Source organism: Acomys minous, assembly GCF_964271855.1.
Source record: "Acomys minous genome assembly, chromosome: 13".
Lineage (NCBI taxonomy): Eukaryota > Metazoa > Chordata > Mammalia > Rodentia > Muridae > Acomys > Acomys minous.
This window is the reverse complement of record NC_140495.1, coordinates 13,064,683-13,091,689: the sequence shown is the minus strand read 5'-3', so window position 1 is coordinate 13,091,689 and position 27,007 is coordinate 13,064,683. Positions and strand designations below refer to the sequence as shown.

Genomic DNA, 27,007 nt, shown 5'->3' with positions numbered 1-27,007 from the left:
TCCCTTTCTCTTTTTTTTCTTTTTTCTTTTTTTCCTTTTATGTTCCTGGTCCAGTCCTGAATGGACAACCAGCCAAACATTGGCCTTTTGGTCCATCTGTCCACTTGTCCATTTGCCAGCAGCAGTCCAGTCCCTGGTACCCAGTCACATGACTGTCTCCCACTCTTCCTGCAACAACGGAGGTGGCCGTGCAGACCCAGAGGCCTCCTCATCCAGGCCTGAGCAGGAGCCGTTAAGGAATCCATCGTCCTTGGGAGCCGCCATGGTAACTGGTACAGTTTCATTCTCAACGGCTGGAGCCCCTGGCTTGGCATGACCGGGCAGCTGGGAGTGGCCATTGGTGGTGGTGGCAGGCAGCAGGCGGGGGCTGAGTGGAAGGCCGAGTCCTGCACGGGGGCCTACATTGGTCATGCTCGTGTGAGACACCATGGGGCCATAGCTGTAGCTGCTGCTCCCGCTTCGTGCTTTGCGCTTGAAGTCCAACGCCAGTGTCCAGCGGCTCCAAGACTTCCTGATCTCTGCTTGTACCTTGGGGAAGAGATGGGTGGCAGTCAGGTGTGCTCTTAGCCTTTGTGTCGTATGTTCCTGCTGCCACTGAGAAAGGTCAAGCCAAATAAATGACCCCAAGCTCAGAATGGTGGTGTTTGGCAGCCAGCAGCTGACACAGCCAGAATGCCGTTGGCTCCAATGACCCCCAAATGGCTGAGCCCTCAGACTGAATTCTAAAACAGTCCTCTCTGATGCTGAGGGACACTTTGCTATGCTACCCATGGAAGATCCCACACATCTCAGTACATTTTGAGCCTGGACCACATTCGAAGTCTTGTCTATAACGTCACAATGTGATTAGGAAGGGTTTTTTTTTAAAATAATTACTTATTTTTTTATTTTTATGTACTTTTTTCTGTGTGTTTGGCCTACATGTATGTCTGTGTGAGGGTGTCAGATCTCCCTGGAACTGGAGTCACAGACAGTTGTGAGCCGCCATGTGGGTGCTGGAAACTGAACCCAGGCCCTCTGGAAGAGCAGCCAGTGCTTTTAACCACTGAGCCATCTTTCCAGCCCCATCAGGAAAGATCTTTAGGAGCAAAGAAAGAGTGGGGACAGGAGAGGGAGTAGGGGACAGGGCTTGAGGAGCCTCAGGCCGCCCCCCCCAACCTTGTCTCTTTGCCATGTGCTGCTTACCTCACCATTGCAGAAACAGTATATGATGGCGACAAAAAATCCCTGTAGAGAGAGGCGTGTGTAGTCAGGACCACATTTCACCCCCCCCCCCCCGGGCCCCAGGACCTCAGGCAGGCCACGCACCTGGAAGGAGTTGAAGAGCATCTCATAGTGCATCTGGATCTGCCATAGTGTCCCTGAGACCTCAGTATACGGCAAGGCCATGAAGACAGTGTAGTGGACACCAAAGAGGGGCACCAGCACCAGCGTGGACCTGAGCAGCTTCCTGGCCATTGGAGCACGCAAGTAAGACCATGGTCTCTGCCCCACAACAGTGCTTCATCATCCTGCCCCCGCCCCCGCCCCCGCCCCCGCCCCCGCCCCCGCCCCCAACCAGGCCCAGGCTCCAGAAAAGACGGAAGGACTAGAGGAGAGGCTTTGGCTACTGTGGCTTGCAACCAAGTTCAGCCAGAATGGCTTCTGCCAGAAGGCAAAGTGTTATTGAAGCTTCTCTGTCCTAAGGGGTGTCCTCGAGTAGACCACGCGCACAGCTGCTTGGTACTTGGGCTCTTTGCACCTGCTGTTATGCACTTGTGACCCCAACCCTTGGGTTTCTCCTGACCTGATGTCGTTTTTTGGAGACAACCTCTACCCTTCTGTCCTTTTGATTCCCCAAATCTATCTGTCTGAGGGTGTCTGGGTGTGCACCACACTAGCAGGCCCTAGTCTGGTACAAAGTTTGATACCACGGGGCAGAGTGTGACCCAGCACTGCTGGGCAGGCAGGGCTGAAGTGAGTCGGAAGTTAGCAGGAAGCCCACAGAGACGGAGTTTCCTCTCACAAGACCAACCACGGGACCTTGTCTTCTCTTGGGCACAGTGCTTGCAGCCATGACCCTGAACGCCATCTCAACTCCCAAGAGCTGTAACTCACCGGTACTGCTGCCTCGTGTCACACCGGCCCGCGTTGGTCTCCCGAAGCTTAGTGGCAAGCACCCGGATGATGTTGATGAAGAGGATGAAGTTAAGCTGTGGGAGGGAGGCTGCGTTGGAGACCTTGTCCTAGTAGCATGCCACAAACCCTACTCTGTCACTGCATCTCTAGATGACTCCTAGGGCCTTTAGTTTCCATGTCTAGACTGGAGTAGGGATCATCTGGTCTTCAGGTCTTTAGGTTTCTGGTCCTTGGGGTTTCATAGGAGAAGCTCTCATAGATGCTTTTGTTAAGAGCTAGTCACTAGGGCTCGTGCCCACACTAACCCCAACCCCTGCTCACCACAACGGATGCCAGGATGGGCACCTGGATGATCCACTTCTTGTGCCCGGAGCTCAGGTCCCAGCACCTACAGGAGGATGCAGCATTAGCCACTGGCCCCTTCCTTCTCAGCCTGCCCTCGTGGGCCCCAGAGTTGGCCTGCTCTGACACAAGCTGTCAAGGACACAGAATGTTCCTATATCCAGGCCTAAGGCACTCACGGGCCTCTTTGGAAGTCACCCCCTGTGACTCTGAGGTGGTTCCTAGCTGAAGGCTGATCAAGAGTGCCTGAGGCTGGAGCTGATGGCACACAGAGTCTCCCCACAACTCATAGAAGTGGAAACCAGAGCATTTCCAGCCTGTTTCAAGGTCCCTGCCCACTCCCGCCCCCCCCAACAGGTACATTTTGCTGCTGGACCTACCCAGTGTTGGCCAGCGTTGCTCTGACACCAACCCACACAGCCACGAAGACAGCTGGCAGACCTGTGTGCACAGGGGACTGTGTGAGGGTTGTGTACTTTGCCCCAAACTCCATGACTTTCCTCGGCTCACTGCCCCAACCCCTCACCCTAGGCACAAGGGCATTCCACCCTAACAGCCTGAGGTGGCAGCCATCAGGACTCAGTGCAACTCTTCGCCCCATTTAGGTTCCTGGCTTCCTGCGAGTACCTGTGCATGCCTGCCGGGCATATGCCAAAATAACATGGTATCAACAGCTTATTCTAGTTCATTCTGCTTTGGACTTGGGAGCACCTATGGGGACACAGCCAGTAGCTAGCATTTTTCTGTACTAAAACTCTCTCTCCAAGCCTGGCTTGGAAGGCCCTAGCCTTCATAGATAAGGGTAAAGTGCTGTCTTGCCCAGCTGGTTAGAGGCCACAGGCGAACCTCAGGGTCCTGACACATGGTAGTCTGAGTGACGGGAACCTGGTTCCCCTCCCCCAGCTCTATTCCAGCCCAGAGATCCTTGGAAAGAAAGGATGTCACCTGGGTTTGTGGTAAGGGTGTGACATTCCCAGATCGTAAGGTCCTGTGTTCTCCCTAATCCACACATTTCCAGCCCACTCAGATACCCTCTAGCCCAGAAGCTTCTGTTAGTTAGTTCCCGGAACTGGAAGCAGGCCCAGATCGGCCCAGCTCTGGGACTTCCACGCTGAGGTCAGGGGTAGGGCATGTGCCAAGGGCCAAGGAGGCTGTGGAGACCAGGGCTTTCTAGGTGCTGAGCCCAGGAGCCTCTAAGCCACTTGGCCCACCCCTCCACTTTCTGGCAGCTTTCCCCAGAGCCCAGCCAAGTTCTGGAGCTGCCAGCAGTAATGGACAGTTATCAGTAACTAGATCCCTGGGCCCATGGGGCGGGGAGGGGAGCATGGGGGGGGGGGCTGGTAGGATTGCAGCATCCCAGAAACCGACTGCAGAGAGGTTGCAGAAACTAGCTGGTACTGAGCTGCTGGGCCTGTGGCTCTGGACCTCACCTCCTGGTAACAGATGTGAGCCCCTCCCACAGGGCTCTGGGTAGAAGGAGAGCCCAGACCACACACCCCCCCAACCCCAGTCTAACTAGTGACTGAAGATCTCACTCTGGTCTCAAGTTTAACCTCATCTCAAGCCCAGCAATTATCACCCTAAGTGAGATGAAATGCCAGGTCACGCCAAGAGCACTGTGTGAAGCCTGCCCACAGCCAAGTTGAGTCTCCTAAACCTGGAACGGGGTCAAAGTCACAGCAGGATGGGCAGGCCTCCAGCCTGCTACAAAATAAGAGGGTAGGACATGACAGCATGGGAGTACCTTACACTCGGGTTTGCTTTCACCCTACCCACCACACTGGTCTCCGTACCCCAGCCAAAGATGGTGAAGCCCCACAGGTACTTCTTCTCCGAGAAAAAGGCCATGAAGATGAGGCTGTGCAAGTACAGCCCCTCCACCAGAATCCAGTAGTAGTTGGTGGCCAGGAAGTAAAGAAAGAAAGTCACGGCCACACGGCATCCAGCCTAGGAGACCAACAACAGTTAGGCAAAAGGTAGAGCCTTCATCTTATAGGCAAGGTCTGGTCTGAGTTAGGGGAAAAGGAGAGCTTACTCTGGGCTGCTGGGCTGGGACTGGTGCCATAAGCTGTTAGGACCTGGTGTGTGGGGGTGTGTGTGTGTTAGCAGCAGATGGCAAGGTGAGGAGGAGAGGTTAGGGCACTCCAGTGTGGAGAAAAAGGGAACACTTGAGAGCCGTTAACAGTAAGGCTGGGAGCCGAGCTGAGCTGGGTAAGGGTTCCAGTGAGACGGGTTTGCTGTCCTGCAGCTGGAGGAGGTAGCAAGGGCCGGGCTGTAGGTGCAAGGGGAGGAGCCTGAGGGCGGCCGAGGGGCACTCACGTAGCCAACGGCGGCAGCGGCGGGCGGAGGAGGCACCTGCGCGATGATATGCAATTCTTCCTCTGTGAGACGCTCGGCCTCATCCAGCGTGAAGCCAGAGTAGAGCACCGCGTCCTTCACGAAGATGCTCGCGGCGCGCAGCATAAACGACAGGAACATGTGCATGTGGATGTAGTTGCGCGTGCAGTGCAGCCGCCTGCGGGGCGTGCAACATCACCATGGGTGAGGGGGACGCAGCGGTGGGCAGGAAGCTGGGCGGTGCGCCAGTAGGTGGGGAACATCACGCAGGGGAAAAAGGGAGGCTCGCACCCTGGACCCCACCCCCGACCCAGCCCTACCACGCCCCCCTCGCCCGTTTTTGCCCTTGCCCCGCCCCTCCCCTTGCTCCGCCCACCTAAAATAAGCAAGGATGAGCACGGCCACGGTGAGGGAGGCTAGGGACATGGAGTATCCCACGGTGTAGATCATGCCTAGGCGGTCAAATACCTCCTGCGCAGGTGAAAGAAAGAAAACTGAGACTCAGAGAGGACCACACTAAGGGGGAAAGTGAAGCACAAATGAAGGTTGCTGAAGTAACGGCTAGGAGTGTCGATGGGCCCAGGTTCACTGATGGGGTAGGTATGGTCTTATGGGTCAAGCTTGGGAGGGAGAAAGCGCGCACCCGTTCCCGAGTCTCATTCGTCATGAACTTGAGGCACTCGCTGTAGTTGGCCCATGTCCGGTTGTGCCCGGGAACCACCTCCCAGCTGCCATTACGGTCACAGCGTCTGTAGGCATGGCCTGTAGGGACGTGGGACAGTTAGGGCGGGTAAAGGCGGTCTGGAGCCGCTGAGGCCCTGAACTCCACTTCATGGTGTCCCTGTGTTTCCCCAGCCCGTTTGCCTAGCCTCTCACCTTTGTGATTGAAGTCATAAATGTAGTCGGGACAGGGGACTGCCACCACTTCACCAGGAGCCCCTAGTGGCCAGCAAACGATGTTGTCCCATTCTGGCAGGCAGGGACGTCCTGTGCCCAGAGAAAACACGGGGCAGGAGATAAGGGAGGAGAGTCTGATCCATAGTTAAGACCCAGGGACATGAACACGCTCGGGGCTTGACTCCCACGGGGATGGTGTGCCCTGTGACCAGAAACTAAAGGCTCAGGGCAATCTGGGAAGAACATATTGAGCTCTTACTTCCTCTTGCTCCCTAAACTCACTGTTAAGAGAATTTATTGCAGTCCCTGTGGTGGAAGTACTAACAAGGGCCCCATTTTCCTGGAAAAGGACAAGAGAAGTGGATGACATACTGAGGTTACACGACACAGACCTTGGCCTCTCGGTCCCACCTTTCTACATGTCTCTGAAGAAGGGACTTAAAAAAAAAAAAAGACATTGTTTCACTCTGTAGATAGACCAGGTTGGCCTTGAACTCACAGGGATCCACCTGCCCCCGCCCCCAGAATTCTGAGACTAACGGTGTATGCTTCTATCAAAAGCCTGAACATTTTTTTCTCATACTTTTCCTCAGCTGGGAGGCTTCCTATGTGACGCTTCCCTAGAGACCACAGAAGGAAGTCTGGCTCTCGGTGCCAGCTGGGCTTCTAAAGTGCTGCTAACCTCACACAGGTGTCCCCACTCCCTGCATTTCCATTTCCTCATTGAGAAGTTGACGGTATCAGCCTAGAGCTCCGCCATCCAGGGCTGTACGGAAGACTCGACAGATAAACCATCCTCCAAATCCAAGTGCTAATGTTGTTTCAAAGAACTCACTCTGGAGCCCTGACAGCCATGCTAAGTGACCTCAGAGGGTCCCCAGCCTCTAGATCACCCACATTCCACCCCCAGATTACAGCCCCCTTCTCCCCCACTGCAGGGCTCTGACCACAGGACTCTCTAACCTCCCTGGAAGGCAGCCTTGAGGGCTGGACCCACCCAGCTCGGTGAAAGGCTCTCTGTCCTGGGCGCCATATTCCCAGCCCCACCCGGCCAGGCCCACAATTCCCTCTGGTCCCTGGGGAGCCACAGGGTGACCACAGGCTCCCAGATGTGGCCCATCTGGAATCTGCTGCCCACCCTGCTGGCTCTAACTGGCCTTGTGGCCACAGCTTGGGCTCTGTTTGTCTCTCCTCACCTCCCTGAGGCAACCCTGTTTCTCCTGCTCTCTCCTCTTCTCTCCTAAGTCCCACTGTCTGTCTCCACCCTGCTGAGGCTGCCCTACTCTCTTGCTATTTCTGTGGCTCTTCCCACTGTGTTTGTCTTTCTTTGGCTCTTCCCACTATGTGTCTGTCTTTCTGTGGGTCTTCCCACTATGTGTCTGTCTTTCTGTGTGTCTTCCCACTATGTGTCTGTCTTTCTGTGGCTCTTCCCACTATGTGTCTGTCTTTCTGTGTGTCTTCCCACTATGTGTCTGTCTTTCTGTGGGTCTTCCCACTATGTGTCTGTCTTTCTGTGGGTCTTCCCACTATGTGTCTGTCTTTCTGTGGGTCTTCCCACTATGTGTCTGTCTTTCTGTGGGTCTTCCCACCATGTTTCTTTCTGTGGCTCTTCCCACTATGTGTCTTTCTGTGGCTCTTCCCACTTGTGTCTTTCTGTGGGTCTTCCCACTATGTGTCTGTCTTTCTGTGGGTCTTCCCACTATGTGTCTGTCTTTCTGTGTGTCTTCCCACTATGTGTCTGTCTTTCTGTGGGTCTTCCCACTATGTGTCTGTCTTTCTGTGGGTCTTCCCACTATGTGTCTGTCTTTCTGTGGGTCTTCCCACCATGTTTCTTTCTGTGGCTCTTCCCACTATGTGTCTTTCTGTGGCTCTTCCCACTTGTGTCTTTCTGTGGCTCTTCCCACTTGTGTCTTTCTGTGGGTCTTCCCACTATGTGTCTGTCTTTCTGTGGGTCTTCCCACTATGTGTCTGTCTTTCTGTGGCTCTTCCCACTATGTGTCTGTCTTTCTGTGGCTCTTCCCACTATGTGTCTGTCTTTCTGTGGCTCTTCCCACTATGTGTCTGTCTTTCTGTGGCTCTTCCCACTATGTGTCTGTCTTTCTGTGGCTCTTCCCACTATGTGTCTGTCTTTCTGTGACTCTTCCCACTATGTGTCTTTCTGTGGCTCTTCCCACTATGTGTCTTTCTGTGCCTCCTTTGACAGGCCAGACTCTTGGTTTGAGCATCTTGTTCCCTCTCTGTCTCTTTTCATCTCTCCTTGACTCTGTCCTCTCTTTATCTCAGTGGGTCATGGGTTTCCTGTGGCTCTGGTTCCTTTTCTGGGGAGTGCTGGGTGAGTCGACTGTGCACATCTCCTTGTGTCCTGAGGCCACCCAACCGCCTGGCCCCACCCCCCCAATCCCCAGGCTGCCTCTTGGACTGTCTCCTGGCCTGCTTTTCTGGGAAGGGAGCTGTGGTCTGACTTCCCCATAGGAACTCAAGGGGTTAGGACAGACGGTGGGGACAGGTGGAGCTGAGCCTGGCCACGGGACTGCATAGGAAGGGGTATGGGGCAGGGCAGGCAGACATACCTCTGCGTCTGCTGCCAGCAGGCACCTCCTTGTTCTCTTTAGACTCGGGGTAGAACTTTCCCGGTGCCTTCTCTTTCCTGGGCTTCCCTGATGTAGACGCTGGTGTCCAACCCTTGTCTGATTCCATTATGTTGGCTGGAGAAATCAGGACGGTTCTAGCCATCAGCTGTGCTATCACCACAGCCCTGGGTTATCGCCTCACCCCACACACACTCCCCCTTTTTACAACGACCCTACCAAGGATGCTTGATACTCAGGCTCTTGGGACGACGGAGATGAAGGACAAGCAAGTGACTCAGAAACTGTACCGTGTTTGCCGGGTGGAGAAACAGTCAGGAAATAGTGTTAGTCAGCGGAGATTCAAATGGGGGGTGAATGACATGTGAGTGTGGGGTCTGCTAGAGTGAAGTTGGGAAGGCTGGGGCAACCCGGGAGCCAAGACCGTGAAGGAGTGAACGGCCCACCAGAGGGCGCATGGCAGAAACTGCGAGAGATGGGTGGCCAGGTAATGCGGGAAACCAAGTCAGGCTAGTGTGCTGTGCAGGGGAGGTGTAGACAGTGCACTGTGTTAGGAGCGGACAGTTGAGCTCCGCCGCCTGGTCCTTCGCCCTAGGTCAGCCTCTACCAGTGCCCTTGAAGTCACCACCCGCCTGGCTTTTCTTCCTTGGAAAGACACTGGAGGCCTCTCCCCTTAGCTGGAAAGTCCTTCCCACTATCTGACTTGTGTGAGTACAGCTGTAGCCCAAGCCGGGGCACCTTGGCCCTTCTACATTGGGCTCTGTGGGAAGCTGGGTCCAGGCCCCTGGACTGGCATGAGAATGGCATTCTGGATGGATGTCAGTGTAGCCCATACCTGCTTCCAGAGAGTGGACTCAAGGGAGCGGGCAGAGAGGAGACTCCTGAGCCAGGGCTCAGAACTGTGAGAGTGGATGGCAGACACCTCCCTTTGCCACGGCAAGGGTCTCTTAGAGATGCTATGGGGCCCCCTCTCTCCAGGCTATAGGCTGGGCACACCCCTGAGCCCCTGTCCCACCCACCCTATCTAGTTCTAGGGACTCTAGTCCTCCGGTGGAGCTCTGTGTTCAGAGTTCCCCATATTCTAGGGACCTCCCCATCTTTCTCGACATGGCTTGGCTATCTTCTCTTTAAAAGAAGTTGACCCAGCCCACCCTGTAAGGGCCCAGCACCCTCATCGAAGCTCCTGGCTTGCCTCACCCCATCTAAGTCCACTAGGACTCTGTGCCTTATCTGCCTTCACCCCTCCATCTGCAAAGGAGAGACCCACCTATCTTTTAGCCGATCTGTCCAAAGCCACCACCACCCCCACAGCCCCCCACAGCCATGTCTGGATCTGAGGGCTGTCAGTGAGCACACAGCACCTCCATGAGTCCAGGAAGGTAAGGACCACCTGAGCCTGCTGGTTTCACCCTTGCCTGATCCATCTCATTTTACACCTTTACTTTGGCTGGGTGTCCCATGAGGGAGCCTTCAACCCCTTCACCCATTTGTCTCTGCTTCCTAGCCTCCCCACACCCTTGCCCCATGCTGATCTCATGCCCATCTCATTTCCCCCACCCCCACCTGCTGTGTGCAGAACTTCCTTGAGCAGCTTGTCACACTGGGCCTGGGCACGGTGCAGCAGGAAAATCTGTTCCTCTTTGGTAAAGACATCGTCCGCATCCACCTGCCAAGCCAAAGACCAGACTGTAGGCAGCAGCTCCAGGTGAGTCGGCTGATCCCAAAGCCACCCAACTTCCCCAGGGATTTCTCCCTTTCCTCTTTGGAGGGAAATGTGGGAAGTCTGCCCCACGGGGAGCATCTGCCGTACAGAGCTCCCCCTTTAAAGTTCTAAGCCATGGCAACACAATGGAGGAGAACAGAGTGGGGGCTGTCCCCTGTCTGTCCACCAGTAACCCAGGATCCACGGACATTCTTTGTCTGGTCCATCCCCCTGGGGCACATGGGAACTAGTGGAATGTCCCAGAAAAGGAGCCTCACAGGATCCCCGCTGCCTGCTGGGGTCCTGGGGTTGGATCAAGAGTTGCTGAACTCTGAGGAGACAAACTCAGCCTAAAATTCCTTCAAGTCTCAAGGTCCCCCTGGGACCACGGCAGTCACCATTTTCCATCCTGGCCGAGCATTCAGTGAGCGCTTTTCCCAGGGTCAGAATCTCACCCTTCCAGGAAAACTTAGGGAGGATGGAAGAAGTGCTGGGAGGATGGCGGAGAGAGCAGCGAGAGCAATCGCTGGGCTGTGCAGGACCCCCACATGCATTACTGGGGACCCTTTCCTCCCACCTGAAGCCCCTCCATCCCAGCAGGTGCTGTGGAGGACATGCGTGGCCCAGCATGGCCTTCGCTCCTACTGACCACTCTGAGAATACCTTCATTTGCTTCTTTCCTCTCTGTACACCCACTGGGACCCAGTAGCACCATTTTAGCCCCAGAAAAGGAAACAGTGTAAGGGTAGGACTGTCTCATGCTGAGCTGGTGGCTGATGGAGAAGATCTAAGTTTCCTGTCTTCCTTGACTTGGAAGCTTGGGGCCAGCATCTTGGCCTGAGAGCTGTCCTAACCCCACTCTGAGTATGGCCCTTAAGGGAATCACATCCCAGAATAGGGTGTGATGCTCTGGGACAACCCAGGGCAGTTAGAGCCATGTACCCTCAGACCTCATGGCCCCTGAGGCTCCCCTAGAAAGGCTACATCTCCCTTTAAACTCTAGGGAACACAGCCTGATCTTCCTTGAGCAGGCAGCTCACCAAGTCCTTGCCTGGCCATGTAGGCGGGTCCCTTTAGTAAGGGTGGAGCTAAGAGGGGCGGAGAACTTGGAGGCCTGGGAGGAAGGAGGCGGGCCGGCGGGAGGGGGCGGGCGGCCCCGGGTCAGGGAGTCCGGCTGCAGGGAGAAGTTAATTGACCGCGTCTCTTGGCGGCAGCAGCTCGGGCTTCCAGGCCAAGGAGTCTCCAATTGGCTCCGCGGAGCTCCAGTTTTGCTGGTTTTACTTAGCGGAGGAGCGCGGGCATCTTTGCGCGTGCGTGTGACTGGCTGCGCGCACACGCTGTCTCGCCCGTGTGTGAACTTCTGTGTGCCCCGTTTCTGTAACCCCTCACGCAGGAACTGCCTAACGTGTGAATTTAGGCCTTGGAGGCTGATGCGTTTGTGAACATGCTTGTGTACATGTCTGTGGGGAAAGGAGTATGTGTGGGCCTCTGGACGTGTTCTAGAACTTCTCCAACACGCATGCCTGTGTCTGCTGCTTCCCGAGCCGGGATCTACAGTGGACACCCAGGACTCAGCTGGCTGAAGTGGATTCCTATGTGCTGCTGGCACCTCAGCCCTAACCTCCCACTGTTCTAACCACACCTATGGCAGAGCTGGCAGGGGCAGGGTAATTGGGCTCAGGGAGGACAAATTGGCTTGCTAAGATCCAGGGACCTCCAAAGCCACCCTGAAGCTCTCCTTATGCCTCTGATGGCTGGAGATCCGGCTACTACAGGGTCTGGTTCTTACCCACCTCACTCCTATTACAGCATCTACCCTCTACCACTTGTTCTGTCATCGAGGCTAATATCTGTCAGTTACCATCAGCACCAACCCTAACCATCACCACTCCCAATGATACATCACCATTGCTGAAAAGTACCATTCCCACCACAAACACCGCTGTTACCATCAACGGGGCCACCATTACCATCACTGCCGTAATTGGGCCAAACACCATAGACACCACCATTACTACGAGGACCATCACACCATCTCCAGAATGGCTACCCCCACCACCTGCCTACCCCATCACCATCAAGATCAGCACCACCTCAGGCAACATCAGCACCATCACCAATATTACCACCTGCCCCATAACCAGCATCCACACCACTGTCCTGCCATTTCTCCCTCCCATGTCCATTTTTCTATGATCCCTTCCTTCTGCCTGTCCCCATGGAGTGTTCTAGAGTGGCTGACTGACTGAAGCACCGTCTCTGAAGACTTGATGCATTAGCTTCCTAGCGCCCTGGCTAGCCACTGATGTGACCAGGGAGTCTAAGCTGATGCCCAAACTAGAGGTCGGCGGTCACGGGTTGAAAACTGTCCTGCTGACAACCAGAGACAACCAACATGGCCATTCAGCAGCCTGGGGTGGGTGGCAGTCTAACCTTCCACTGGTTCCCTTTTCCAGAGTCTCTCGTCTCCTGCCCAGAGAAGGCCACATGCTTCTAGCATCCTTCCCCCAAGGCCTCTTGCCTCTGACCTCCCTGGGCGTTAAGACCTACTTGTCACCCCACTCAAGACAGAGCTGATAGGCAGGACGAATGTGGCTCAGAGGAAGGAAATTACTTCCTCAAAGGGAAGAGGCAGCCCCGCTACCTAGGGCTTCCTCCTTGCCAGCCTCAGAACACAGCTTCTCATCGCCAAAGCCCAGACAGCCCCCTTACTCTCTTTCAGCCCCATGTCAGGGATTCTCTCTCCACTAACACAGGAGCCAAATCCCACCTTGACCACTGATTAGTGCCTCTCACAAAGCTGCTTAAGCCCAGCGCTTTAGATTTCCTGTAAAATCAAAAGCCGGAGCAGGGCTGGCTGAGGAAAGCTGTTTGCAACAGTGAGTAGTAATAGGACTAATTCAACTCTCCCATCCCAGCCCCAACACCCTTGTCTGCAGGGGTCCACAGCAAGGGGCTGATGGGTTGTGCAACCCTAGAGAGAACTGGGGGCCAAGAGTGGGAGCAGTGCTGGCTGGGGTGGGCCTGGATAGCCCCCAAGTTTGGGCTGGAGGTAGGTGAGCTCACCAGTCCTTTTCCTGGTTGATGAGGGGGGGGGGGGGGAAACGGCTGACCACTCTGACTAGCCAGACAACAGCACTGTCTGCTGCTCCCTCCTCCCTCCCCCATCACCTCCTCCCCCCCCCCCACTCCATCAGAGCTCCAGAGCTTCTTGGCAAAGCTCCAGAGAATGAAGAACTCAGAGCAGCGTCGTTTTAGATCCAGAATCTGTACATACATCTTAGATCTCAGGGACAAGACTGAGGAATTAGGAATGGGGTCAGATGTCATTTAGTTCAGACTCATCAATGACAGGGTCATCTGCCCTGGTACCAGCTGTCTGAATATTTTCTCCCACCTTATGGATTAAGGCTGACAGTCTCTCCGATTCACTTACCATAGCATCCCCCACCTCCAGCAGCGCAAATAGCGCCTTCTTGTGCATATAACAAGCATGTCTAGAGTGTGTGAATTTGCAGGGGCTGATGTGATACGACTTTAAGCCCTGAGCTGGGAGGGCAGCCTGCAAACACTGAGGGGGGGGTGCAGGGGTGTGGGGGGGGCACAGGTGAGGCTTCAGGCAAGGTACAGACAGATAGGAGCTGAAACTGGCGTGTCACTTACAAACCGGGATGCTGCTGACTCAGTTGTGGAGGTGTGCTGTCAAGAGATCTGATGCATTTTGTCATCAGAGTTCAGTTCAGGTGGGGTGCCAGTCACGTGATCTGAGAGCTTCCAGCCCTCTGCACGCTGAGGGTATACAGGTGGACACCACTATGCCCACCCAGCTAAGCTGATCTGATTTAGTATTGCTCCCAGGGGGGACCCAGTAAGAATGGCGAAGTGGGAGGTAGCAGGGTGCCGCTGAAGGCAGTATGCTGGCGTGTCAAGGCTGGTGACTGTGCTGATGGTAGAAGACTGCACGGTCCACACCATCGCCCGAATGAGGGCCACTCCCCTTAACTTCCTCTCCTCCCTGCCAGATTCTACACATTTGCATCTGTGGTCTCAGCCGCGTCAAGATTCTGCCCCTTCAGACAAAACTGGAGGAGATGGAAGAGTTCCTTTTCCAGTTCTGACACTTCTGCATCTGTGCAAGGTGCTTCCGTTGTATAATATTTTCTTGGCAGGATGCCCTCTTGGGCCACATCAGCCACCCCCTTACCAGGGTCAGCACGGTCCCCTAAGGGACAGTGTGCTTTGCTTCCTTGCCTGCCACTGGAGAAGCCAGCTACACTTGGTTGTTCACCATGAATGTTCCCATCCCACAGGACCCTCTCCATCGGCTGGCACTCATGTCATCCTCACCTTTACAAAAGGAGAGACTGAGGCCTAAAGAACGGTTAGGAGGAGAGGGCCAGGAGAGGAGCTACGGTGCACCTTACACCAAAGCATCAGTCCTGAAGCAAAGGATGCACAGCTGCACAGCTACATGAATGCCGAGGCACCGGCCATGACATCATGTCTCCAGCGCCCTGGATTGCAACCTTTGCTACATCAAGCATCTACAAAGGGAGCAGAGGTGCCCACTGAGGCAACAGTGGCACTGAGCTTGGGATGTGGCTGACTCCTCGAACTCGGCAGAGGATAACTGGGCCTTGGTGTTAAGGATGTGAATGCCTCTGGCAAAGAGAAAAAGAAGTATTGGCCCTCGGGAGATCCCCTTGTGACCTTCTGGCCTTCCTGCACCCTTTCTCCAGGTTCTACTACTGGGATACACACTGGCACCTCTCGCTGACCCGTGCCGGCTGGCTGGCTGGGGACTGCTCTCTTGTACCTTGCTGTCCTCTGTCCATCTGGCTGGCCACAGCAGGCTGGGCCGGGCTGCTCATTTTGCCCCGCCACCACTGACAAGTGCTGACTTTTCCTCCCCCTTGCCAGGCCTTCTGAACAGGCTGCCTGTGTTTGGGGCTGGGAGGGGTTGGGGGGGGGGAAGGCACTGTGACGCCTCTCATCCCAGCCAGCCAGCCAGCCAGCCAGCGTGGCCGCCTTTGGGGCAGGCGGTGGGCTGGGGCCTGGGATGGCAGAGTTGGCTGCTAGGACATGGTGGATCTTCACAGGCAGCCTCTACCTGAGCTAGGCAGGAGGACCAAGGCCCAGAAGTATGGGGTGGCCTAACCTAACCCTGTCAGCGTAACGGCAGCTAACTAGTGCTCAGCATGGGCACAAGGCTGTCCCAGAGCTGAGGTTCTAGAGGGCTTGGGAGGTCTCCCATGTCTGCCAACCTGAGCACCTTTTGCCCTCTCCTAGTCACTTTAAAGACAATTTCAAGGTTCTGCAAAAACCCCACCATACCTTTTATTATTCCTGGGGCTCTCTGAAATAGCTCCCTTCCTGATGTGGTAGCGGGACAAGCAGTGTCCCCAGAAGACCCACAACAGGAATCTGGGGGAGGCTGCGCGACGCCTCATTAAAACATTCCGAAGAAAACCCGAGTTCCTCGGGAGGGCCCGTGCCCCGCCTCGCTCTGTCGTTAGGCATTTCTGGGAGTTGGTGGGGGGCGGGGGGGGGGGGAAGGATGTGTTTAAAGGCAGGTGATATAAAAAGCTCCCGACAAATCAATACATGCAAGATAAATAACCCATAGAAAGATGGGTAATGGCTCTGAGAGAGCTCTCTGAGTAGATGGATAATAAACAAGTATCAAGTCCGAAAATCGTTGGCGGAGGGTAAATTAAAATGACAGGAGACACCGTCTTTTTCACCTATCAAAATGCTAAGATGAAACAAAAGGGCCCCCTCATCACATCCTGTGAGGCAGAGCCGAGCGGGGAGAGGGCCCTGCGGTCAGTTCTGGTGGGTATAAACCAGCACAGCTTTTTAGAAGGCAATTTGGCCATGCCTATTAAAATAAAAAATGTGCATGTTCTTAGACCGAGCAAAGACAAATTCTAGAAATATCCTACCGGGAAATGGTCACATGGTGAAACAAGAGGGCATTTCAAGGAGCTTCTCTGCCACCATCTGGAACGCCTCTCACACGCACACACTCTTGTGCACACTCGAGAGCACGTGTGAATGCACGCACACAGACATGGGGGTGGGGGTGGGACAGAGAGAGAGAGAGGGAGGGAGAGAGGGAGCTGGAGAAAGGGTCTGAATGTGCACAGCTTAGGGGTGTTTAATGTTCATACTTTGGAATACTATACAGGATTAAAAAGGACACAGAGAGATGGCTCAGTGTTTACAAGTACCAGCTGTTCTTCCAGAGGACCTAGGTTCAACTCCCTGTACCAATTCCAGGGGATCTGACGCCCTCTTCTGGCTTCCTCAGGCACCACATGCATACAGTGCACAGACACACGCAGACAAATAAGCACGCAATAAAAACAACAACAACAACAACACTAATGATGATGATGATTTGGAGGCCGGAGAAGATGGCTCTGCTGTTAGAGCCCATACTGTCCTTGCAGGAGGACCTGAGTTCTGTTCCCAGCATCCACTTTAGGTTGTTCAAAACAGCCTGAAACCCAGCTCCAAGGGATTTGACATGCTCTCCCGGCCTCCTCCAGCATTACGTGTATGCACAAAACCTACACAAAGCTGCACAAGAGTAAACACATACTTAAAAAGCACGAAGTATCTATTTTAAAAGATTTATATTCACAGACATGAAGATATACCTTTAGGTACAATGATGCGTGTAGAAAAGCCCAGTGGACTTATTTAAAACAAACAAACAAACAAACAAACAAACCAAACAAGGCACGGCATTCTCCTAGCTACGTATACAGAGAGGCAGCATTCAAAGCACAGGGAGAGAGAGATGACCCGCCCTAGACTGTCAGAAGGACTTTCTCTAGAAAGGGAATAGCAATTTGGCAGCACCCAAAGAAGGCTTCTGCTCAATGTCAATGGTTTGAACTCTTGAGCTGGGGAAGGTCCTCGGTGCTCACAAATGAGGACTGGATTCCCAAACCCACATCAAGATGAACCGGAGAGTTCTCAGAAGCCCGAGAGCCTGGTGACTGTCTCAAGTGCTGTGGAAGATGAGGACAACACCCGGCTGTCCTCAGACCTTAAGGGCCCACCACCACCACCTCACACACCTATACACACACACACACACACACACACACACACACACACACACACACACAGAGATTAAAATAATACAAAACAATTATAAAATGCGCTCCTACTTTAGTCATGAAATGAACACGGTAGAAGGTACAATAATAGGTTTCATTTTCTAAAGAAGAAAAGCCAAAGGGACACGTAGGGACCTCTTGCCCAGAGTTCACTCCCATCCCACTTATTGGAAAAAGTCTTCCTGTAGAACTCTGAAGTCCTGGGTTCGGATCCCACCTCTGCCAGTCTCACGATGCAAACCCCAAAGGTCATTTCCCCTATAACGTGGCTGGGAGAATGGGTCCGGACGAGACAACATATGTAGCAGGTTCTAGCTCAGGCTCTATGAAAGCCGCTGCTGGATACATGCTCTTCCTTTCTTTCTTTCTTTCTTTCTTTCTTTCTTTCTTTCTTTCTAAAGCAAGCACCTTTGGGCTGGCAGGATAGTTTTAGCAGGTAAAGTGCTGTCTGAGCCCGAAACCTGAATTCAATACCTGGAACGTACACAACGGAAGAAAAGAACTGACTACCGCAAGCGCGGCTAAGCACACACCAACACACAATAAACATAAAAGTCCCACCCCATCCCCAGTAGATGTTGCCTGCACTTTTGGCCTAAGAGAGCACATAGTGTCTGCGGGGCCTGCTCAGGGGTCCTATCCCGCACCCAGGCCTGCCTCCTGCCTCTGTTTCTACAACTTGCTGTTCACATTCATGTGAGCTGAGGGTTCCCCAGAGATGCCCTAGAGTTAGGGATCTCAAAGGACAAGACCACCCTTTCTCCTGCTTATAAGCCGTGGGCCTATCGCCTCCTGTATGTAAAATCTACTCCTCCCATGCTGTCTCCAGGCTACTCTTTGTTCTGAGGAGAAGATGGACCAGCTGAGTACAGCTGTGGTCAGTGTTCCCCCAGTAGGATGTTATGTGGTCCCCCACAGAGGTCATGGGAGAAGTAAGCCGGGCCTTGGATCTGGCTGAGTATGTAGCCTGTAAGTCTGGTGATGGCGGAGGTGGACGGGCTTTGTCCATCCCTGTGCACATCCAGGCAGAGCAGTAGCCCCTAGACTTAGGAGAATGGGCAGGGTGCCAGTCATTTGCTGGCTCCAGCTGAGCCCAGGGATCCCACAGGGTGGTGTGTGGTGGGTGGGTGGGTTGGCTGAACCCCATTCCCTTGGACTTCATCCCTTAGGCCTGAAGCGGGAGATGGTTCAATGTGCTCCCACACCACGGCAAGGTCCCTGCAGAGCCACACTGGCATCTGTCCTTCTGCCTTTAGCTTGGGATTGGGACCCTTTTAAATCAGGAAAATTCTCTGCATATACCTCAACTCCTCTACCAAGAACTATGGAGCCCTGGGGACCCCATACCACCACACACTGTTAAGTACAGGGCTTGGCACCTGGCTAACATAGATAGACAATGGCCAGAGTGACTGTGGATTTGGGCGAGTAAAAAAAAAAAATAGGGAAAATACCTTTCTCTGAGGGTTGTTGGGAAGACTAAACTAGCTGATCTGCGTAAAGGACTTCGAACAATGGACTGACAAACAGAAAACAGAGAAACATGTGCTAAATACATACAAGCAGACAATAGACCTGTGTGCACACACATTCGCAGGGTGCACACGTGCATGCACACACATGCATATACAACTGTGCTGCCCTTAAAGTCATGTGCAGAGCCACAGCTTCAGGCACATGTGGACTCGAATACATATGACCCTACGGACCAATCCAGATGCCGACAAATGCTCGTGAACTTTCAGGCACACACTCAAGATGCCATACCCATCAGTTGGTCTAACCCATGAACACACACTGAGGGAAGTTCAGCAAATAGCTCTGTCGCGCCCTGTGCTTGGAGCACCTCCTGGACGGCGAGTTCAGGCCCTCCGAGCTTGTCTCCTTGTGCACAACTTCTCTTCTGGGGCAGTGTCTGCCTTTGGTTGCCCTTTGCTGGACTAGAATCGTGAGGGTTCGGGCACTGGCAAATAGAGCGCTGGCACCAGAGAAAGAAAAACCAAACTCTAGGACGTTAGGTAAATGTTTCTTCTGCGCTCCCTTTTCACAGATGGGCAACTCAGATGTGGAGAAAGACAGTCCAAGGTCACACGAAGTGAAGGCTGAGTCCCTGACCGCATGTGTCCTCGGATGTGAGGTTCTGTCCCCCGTGGAGGAAGCTGCCTGCCCTGTCTCCCTAGACCTGGGTCAGAGCTGGGGTACGAAGTAATGAGAACTTCAAGTCAGGCACAAAAGCTGATTCAGGAATAGGTTGGACATTTGGGGTAGGGCTACTGTGGTATATGAGAGGACAGGAAAACTCTCTTCTCTGAGAAATGGCTCCCAGACCCTAGCCCAAGATGGGTCATGGTTTCCCTTGAGTCTCCAGCGCTCTATTTGTCGTTCTATTTGTCTTTGCTGTCCCTGCTGGGGTCGGGAGCTTTCATCCTAATCCTTTGTCTCTCTCCCTTCAGCCCTCTCTACTTAGTCTCCGCTCTCAGACCACCGCACAGTACGCCCCCCCTCCCAAAGATCAGCTCACCCGCCAGAATGTCCCCACAGCATGTATCTTTTGCAAGGTGTACTGTGAGGTCAGTGTCTTCCAAGGGGACCTCCACGGCACACCACACCCACCTCCCTGGGCAAACGACTCCCACTTTGGGTAAAGCTGTCCCATTCCTACCTACATCTGTGTGTCTGGTGGGATCCTGAGAGCTGGAGAGGGTTCTAAACCCTACCCTCAGTCTAAGGGAGTTCTTGCACACAGCTTTGATCGCAGGAGCAAACAAAACTTGCGAAAGTGGAGGCCCCCCAACGCAGTCCTTGAGACTTCCACACCCAGAGCCGGCTGAATCGCACTGTCACCATCGAAAGAGATGCATACTACCAGAGCCGTGTGCTCACAGAAGCATGGTGCAGGGAAACTCCAACCACAGATTTCCAGAGCCTGGACCCCAAGCCAAGTCTTCAGAAGTGGGGAAACTTCAGGCGTCTGGAACCTACAGTAAGACACCCCAAAGAGAGCAGGCACCAGGGTTCCTGGTTCAGAGCAAGGGGGAGGGGGGTGGTCCCATCCCAAAGTTCAGACTATTAGGAAAACCCAAGCCTTTGCGCCTACACTCGTCCCAGGGACCCCAGAACAACTCCAGGATTCCTGTGTTGGAGTGTGGACCGGGAGGGACTTACCAGCGCGTACGCGGAGCTGAGCATTGGGCAGCAGAGCAGGAGCGCCAGGCCGGGTGCGATCCGGGCGGCCCCCATCGCCACCGCCTAGGGCCGCGTCCCTCGGGGCAGCCGCCGCCAGCCCTGGTGATGGTTGGAGGGTGCAGAGCTGCGTCAGGCCGGGCCGCCCCGCCCACGCCCCGGCCTAGGGGACCCCGGCGTCCGGGCGGCCCGAGGCCCCGGAGCCCGGCGCGGGGCCCATACGCCTAGGGCGAGCGAGAGAACGAGCCGGCGCAACGGAGAGAGGGAGGGCGGAGGGAGGGAGGCAGCCTGAGGCCGGGCGGGCGGCGGGCGGGCGCCGAGCGCTGCTGAGCGGCCTGTCTGCCTCGGAGCGGAGAAATCACATCCATATGGCTGGGCCCCCCGCCCCCGGCCCGCCCCCCGCTCCCCTCCCGCGCCGCCTTTTCTTTCTTTCTTTCTCTGTCTTTCCCCCCCCCTCTTTGGGGGGAACTGGGAGCAGTGGCTTCGCTCCACGCCCAGTGGGGGAGGGTCGGGGGAGGGGTCGGGGTCGCGGTCTGCGGGGGGCGACCAGGCTGTTATTTTTAGCTCCGCGGCAGTGGGCAACAGGGGAGTCCGGGCGGGGCGGGGCGGGGCAGGGGGCGCGTTTTGAGTTGCGCGGGGCGTGCAACTAGGGGATGCCTTCCCGACTTTTGCAACGACACTGAGCCTTTCGGTGTTCCTGCCGCGGGTTCCCGGCGCTACCGCAGCACAGTGGCCCGGCTCCCTGGTCCAGTCTGGACCCCCATGCCACCTCCTGCACCCCCTTTTCCATTCTCTGAACCCGCGCCGCGTGCGCCCGAGCGGCACTAGCGCTTCTGCTGCCCCGATGCTGGGGCTGCCTGTCTGCTTGTCAGTCGGTCTTTAGCTAACCCCCCGCACCCCCCTCCCCCTGCTCGCGCTTCCCGGCCTTGGCCTCTGCTATTCCAGCGGCCCCAAGCTCGGTTTCGGTCACTCCCTCGCTCCCCCCTCCTCTCCTCTACGAAAACATTTGCAAGTTTCCAAAAAAGCCACCGAACTGAGCGGCAGCAGGGCTGGTGACTCCACGGAACTCGGAGGAGGCGCCGCAGACTGACACAGAGACGGAGCAGCCGGGTTCGCCCTAGCCGGGCCCCGAGTCTGTCCTGTCCCACTCTGGCCTCCCACGCCCCCGGCCCCCCAACTCCCCATCCCAAGCCCCGACTTACTCCGAGCTCGCCGCCGCGGCCCCCGCCTTGCCATGAATGTCGGGGTTCCCCCGACAGCCTCCCCAAGCCAGCGTTCCGTCCGCAGCCCCGGGGGGACTTCATGGAGCTCTCGGGATTCCCCCCCCCTGGCCTGCCTGGCCTCCAGAGCCCCCCGCCCGGCCGCTGCTCCGAGCCGCCGCCCGCCTCGCGCGTCCCTCGCCTAGTCGTCTGCCGCTCCCCTCCCCCCGCGGCCCGAAGCCTCTTCCCTCCCCCGCGCCCTCCCCGGGCCTCCTCCGCCCCTGCCCCCTCCACTGCCTCCCGGGCGGGTGTGCGGAGGACAGAGCCGAGCCCGCCGCCCCCAACCCCGGGACATCTCTCCAGAGACACAGTCCGGGATATTTCAGCAGGAGAATGAATGCTGGGGGTAGAGGGACGGAATCTGGGGCGCTCTGACATCGAGAAGATCCCGTGGCTAGGACGCTGTCCCATCCCAACTTTTGCTTTATTCTCTCCTTTGGGAAAGTACAGACCACCCACTACCCCAGATCTTCCGGCCCTGGCTGATGAGCAGGCGGGATACACGAGGGAGCCACTGGGGAGGCCGCCTAGTATTTCGCACGCCACGGGCCGCGGCGCTCTCTGTGCACCCGCGGGATTTCTGTTCTGGCTGTGTGGAGACCCTGGGGAAGCTGTTCCACCGCCAGCTAGAGCCAGGCTACGCAGCCAACGCCCTCGGGTCCTGCCCCGCCCTTGCCTGGTCCTCCATCCTCTGTCCCATCGCAAGTCCAGGTGTCTAGCTAACCTGAGACACGCATGGTGTTTGTTCCTCCTGCCTAGGTCTGCACCTTTGTTGAACTCCCTGCTTAGAGGGGCGCCTGTCCAATCCGGGTATCCGAAGATATGCAGCTGCTTGCCAGGCATCTCCATCCACCTCAACCATCCTAGCCCCAGTTCGGGGAAGTTCGAGGCTACAAGATTTGGGGATCGGCTAGGACACCCACTTTTGTACTTCACCTCCCTCTAACATGTCATTCTCCAAATGCTGGTGGCTGTCCTGGGCCCCTGGGCCCCTGGACTTCGGTGTGTGTGTGTGTGTGTGTGTGTGTGTGTGTGTGTGTGTGTGTGTGTGTGTGTGTAGGTAGTCTGGAGTAGGGGTTGGAGCTAGTATAAGGGGTGGTTGTGGTGGAGGAATTTATGTATTCTATGCTTGCGTTCTAAGATTTTGGGCTTCTTGCGTCCTGTCCCTGTAGGGCGCATCAGGCACCAGAGAAGGTTGGGAGTCCTTGGAACAGAGGGCTGCCGAAGGAAGCCATTTTAGGTGTGGTGACCTGAAAATTACCACCAGGTGAAATGGCACCTTTGCTTGCTTACTTACCAATTGTGTGTCCTGCTCGCTAGGACTCTCTGGGTATTTCGGTCTCAGTTTTCTCATCTGCAAAAGCCAGGGAGATGTCCAGCTGACTCAGAGGGCCCCCTGAAGGTTTGTGAAAACACATGAGCTCCAGGGGTTCTCCACGAGCCCTCAAAAACCTGCTCTCCATCTCAAGGAGATGGCCCCCACCGCTCAGAGAGAACGGGCTTCAGGTCCACCCTGCCTGCTATGCCCCGCTTCTGTGCCCACACACACCATCCCCAGCATGTGCAGTCTTCGAGACTTTCGGGGCGCTCACATTCACTTCTCTGTATGGTTTTTGCAGTTTCCTTGTCAGGAGCACACTTTGGTATGGAGGACAGTACTCCCTACTTGTGCCTCCACATCCTCCTTGGCAGTGCCAGATTGTGAGTCCGGGTCTGTGTGGTACGCATGCTCTTTGAGAAAGGAAGATGCCCCTCCCCCCATTCCCTTCACAATGGGCTTGAGAATGGAAGATCCATAGTGCTATGCTTTGATGGTCTCTGATGTTTCTTTTCTTTTTCTTTCTTTCTTTTCTTTTCTTTTTTTCTTTCTTTCTTTCTTTCTTTTTTTTTTTGGTTTTTCAAGACAGGGTTTCTCTGTGTATCCTTGGCTGTCCTGGACTCACTCTGTAGACCAGGCTGGCCTTGAACTCACAGCAATCCTCCTGCCTCTGCCTCCCGAGTGCTGGGATTAAAGGCGTGCACCACCACGCCTTCTCTGCTGTTTCTAAATGACACAGATTTCATGTGACACAGATTCCATGTGACAATGATCACGGACTGCCCTTTCCCTTGGTGATGAGCAAAGGGCATACATGGCAGAATCAAGAGTGAGGGGATCTGAGAGCTGGTGGGGCAGAGTTCTTAGTTCTGACAATAGACCGCTCTTGACTTAAAGACAAATTAAGATCTTTGCGTTTGAGCCGGGCTGTAGCGCCACACACCTTTATTTCCAACACTTGGGAGGCAGACGCAATTAAATCTCTGTGAGTTTGAGGCCAGCTTCATCTATATAGCAAATTACAGGCCAGAGCTACATAGTGAGACCCTGTCTCAAATACAAAGCAAAATACCCCCCACAAAACAAAACAAAACAAAACAAAACAAAAAAAAACCCAAACCAAACACCCTAACAAAGAAGAACAAAAGAAAGGAAAGATTTGCCCTTGATTGGACCAGAGTGGGCTGTGAAACCACTATAGTGGGGTGAGGGTCTCGGGGTCCCTAGCTGGAACTTCTGTACCTCACTGCGCAGTTCTCTACTAAACATTCCACATTATGGCCACCTACCTCACCCCCAGGCCTCTGGTTAAACTGCCACCATGGGAATGGGGGGCAGAATCACACATTAACTAGTTAGCACTCGAGGGTCGGGCAGAGCCAGCCTTACCCTTGGATGGGCAGGCTCTAGACTGTAGGGTCCGTTTCTGTTCAGTTTCAGATCAGTTTTCGATGGAGTTGGGGGCAAAGTAAGGCTAAGGGTAGGGAGTGGGTCTGTGTTTTGCTCTTTGGGCCACAGCCCAGGCTTAGCGGGAGGAGATAAGGTGATCCTTGGAGCTCAGAACCAGGGAGCAGTGGCTGGACTCTGGCTCCGCCTCTGCTGGTGTGGCAGCCTCAGGCTGACAGGCTTCTGCTGCTGCCACCCCAGCCAGGGTACACAGGACCCCTGGGACCGAGTTGGCCATCAGACTTGAGCAGTTCTTCCAGTTCTGTTGTCTGGCCTTATTCTCTCAGAAAGCTCCTTGTCACCTGCCTGGAGGCTCTGTGGCATCACTAGTCCACATCTGCTTCTGAGCCCCCCTTCCCCTCCCCCCCTCCCTCTACTTCATCTCCAACTTAGCCCCAAAGTCACTTGCAAGCTAAGAATAGCTCTACTCCCAAACTGCTCTGCCCCCACTATGAACCTGACCCCAGGCTAAGCCTTCATCCTAGTCTGATTTACAACCAGTGGCTGAACCCTGACCTTAGGCTGAGACTCCTTCAAGGTTTCCAACCCCGGACATTTCTCTAGTTACAGTCCCTTTTGGAAAAATTTGAGTCAAGGGGCCAGTGTAGGTTAGGGTGGCCAGGCCGTAAGTGAAGCAAGGTGCCATTTTTACAGCTATTTCGGCTGCTCATAAACACTCCCTATCCAGCTGAGTCACTGAAGGCTCCCATAGCAGCTGGCTGGGCAACCCCCTCCTCTTGCAGCAGGGTCTGACTTTCTCACCCCAGGAAGGTGAAGGGAGGGAGGAGGGGGGCGCCCAGGAGACCAGGAGGCTTTGTTTCAGTCAGGACACACTCCAAAGGCATCTGGAGGTATGGACTTCCTCTGGCTGATGGCATGGTCGCAGGTGTCTTGCTGTCACGACACCAAGGTCCGAGGCCATGAGGGCATGCCTTGTCTGTCCCAGGGACACAGCACAGGCGCACGAAAGCTTGCTTCAGGGGGCAACTCAACCTTGTCTCTTTCTCTCAGCTGCACCCAGGCCTCCTAGCCCTCCAGTCCTACTTACCTGGAATCCACAGGTCTTTCGAATGGGGCCTCAGGTTGAGGTGCAGACTCAGGTTGGCCCTGAGAAGGCCACGGACCTGCCAGAGGAGCTTCCCCAGTTCAGGCCTGAGCAAGGACACTGCTGGTGAGGACAGGAGAGGCCCCAGTCCCAGCTCTGGCTTAAAAAGAAAAATTAATTATTTTTACCAAGCCCTGCACTGCCTCAGGACTTTGTCCCAGACCCCAAGCCTGCCAGTGTTCTGATGTCCTGGGCTAGGCCCTCCCCTTAACCCTCATGCGCCTGCCTTCCAGGCACCAGGCCAACTCAGCCTCTGGGGAGCCTGTGCCTCAGTTGCTGTCCCTCACCCTGCCAAGCCTTGCTATGACTAGTTCCCCATTTATCTAACTCATCTCTGTCTGATCCTTCTAGCGCTTTCTATACCTCAGATATCCAAAGCTGCCACCAGATATGCACACAGCATCTATGAGTAATTTTATTCAAGGTTTAGGCATCTTAGGGGAAAAAAAATGGGGCCATGGGCTGACTCGTATTCATATCCCAGGGAGAAGAACCTGACACCTGAGCTGGAGATGTAGCTCAGTGGAAAGAATGCTCCTTTAGCATGAGGGAGATCTGCGCTGTATAGAGAGACCCTGTCCCAAAAATAAGTAACTAGGGATTGGAGAGTTACGTGCACTTAGTGCTCTTGCAGAGGACCAGGATTCAGCTCCCGGGATGCAATCAGGTGCTTCCTGACTGCCTATAGTTCGAGGGCATCTAAAAGCTCTCTGGCCTGTTCAGACAGTTCCATGCACAAAACGGTGCACAGAAACTCATACACAGGCACACACATACACACAAAGTAAGATAAGTGAATAGAGGTTCCAGCCAGGCCTGTAGCACAGTTGGTTTAGTACCTGCCTAGCGTGAAGGCAGCTCCAGTACCATTTAAACTAGACCAGGTGGCGGCATCTGGCTGAAATGCCGGAAGTGGGGAGTTGTGGCTGGAGAATGCAGGTCCATCCTTGGCTTCATAGTGAGCCTGAGGCCAGTTTGGGTGGGCTACATGAGCCCCTGTCTCAAAAAAGGTGGTGCTGGGGGGTGGGGGTGGGCGGGGAGGCAGTGAGATGGCTCAGCCAGGAAAGGCGCTTGCCATCAAACAAACCTAGCCGACTTGAGTTTGGCCTCTGAGGCTCACATAGTGGAGGGGAGAGCATTAACTTTGGCAACGTGTTTGCTGATCTCCATACATGTGCTCTGTGTGTGTGTGTGTGTGTGTGTGTGTGTGTGTGTACAGAGAGAGAGAGAGAGAGAATATATGTAACTGAAAATAAAGAAGAAACGAAAACCAACCAATCAAACAAAACAAAACAAACAAACAAAAAATTCTTGAGGTCTCAGCTAGGGCAGATGCAGAGACTCTGGCTTTAGCACTCACCCCTGCAGCTTTACAGCCACCCATAGCTGCCTCCTCGCCCACTGGAATGTGACTCCTGCTATGAATCTAGAGGGCCAGGAAGTCCTCTCTGGCCTCACACTGCTATACTCCCCAGACTCGGGGTCTGCTTATGCACAGTGGTGGTGGTGGGGGGGGGAGGGCGGGAAGCTATCCACAGGGTGATCCTCCTTTGCGCCTCCTTTGCACAGAATGGGCTGT

At 54.9% G+C, this 27,007-nt stretch overlaps 1 protein-coding gene across 5 annotated transcripts; it reads right to left on the bottom strand.

Moving 5' to 3' along the window:
- PTH1R (parathyroid hormone 1 receptor) lies at nt 1–25,561 on the bottom strand. 5 transcript variants are annotated; one of them, XM_084753535.1, is made up of 16 exons: nt 25,372–25,560; nt 22,857–22,913; nt 20,283–20,402; nt 9,846–9,948; nt 8,265–8,399; nt 5,674–5,784; nt 5,441–5,559; nt 5,174–5,268; nt 4,780–4,975; nt 4,254–4,407; nt 2,841–2,901; nt 2,440–2,506; nt 2,098–2,192; nt 1,309–1,450; nt 1,186–1,227; nt 1–528 (listed from the first exon to the last, which is right to left on the bottom strand). In XM_084753535.1, exons 3-16 carry the CDS (start codon nt 20,355–20,357, stop codon nt 145–147), a joined length of 1,779 nt encoding a protein of 592 aa, XP_084609661.1. In that variant the 5' UTR covers nt 20,358–20,402; nt 22,857–22,913; nt 25,372–25,560; the 3' UTR covers nt 1–144. The 5 variants fall into 5 exon arrangements, with proteins under 5 accessions (XP_084609661.1, XP_084609664.1, XP_084609663.1 ...); XM_084753538.1 differs by lacking the exon at nt 20,283–20,402 and having other exon boundaries at nt 22,857–22,955; nt 25,372–25,561; XM_084753537.1 differs by lacking the exon at nt 20,283–20,402.
- Nucleotides 25,562–27,007: the final 1,446 nt, after the last annotated feature.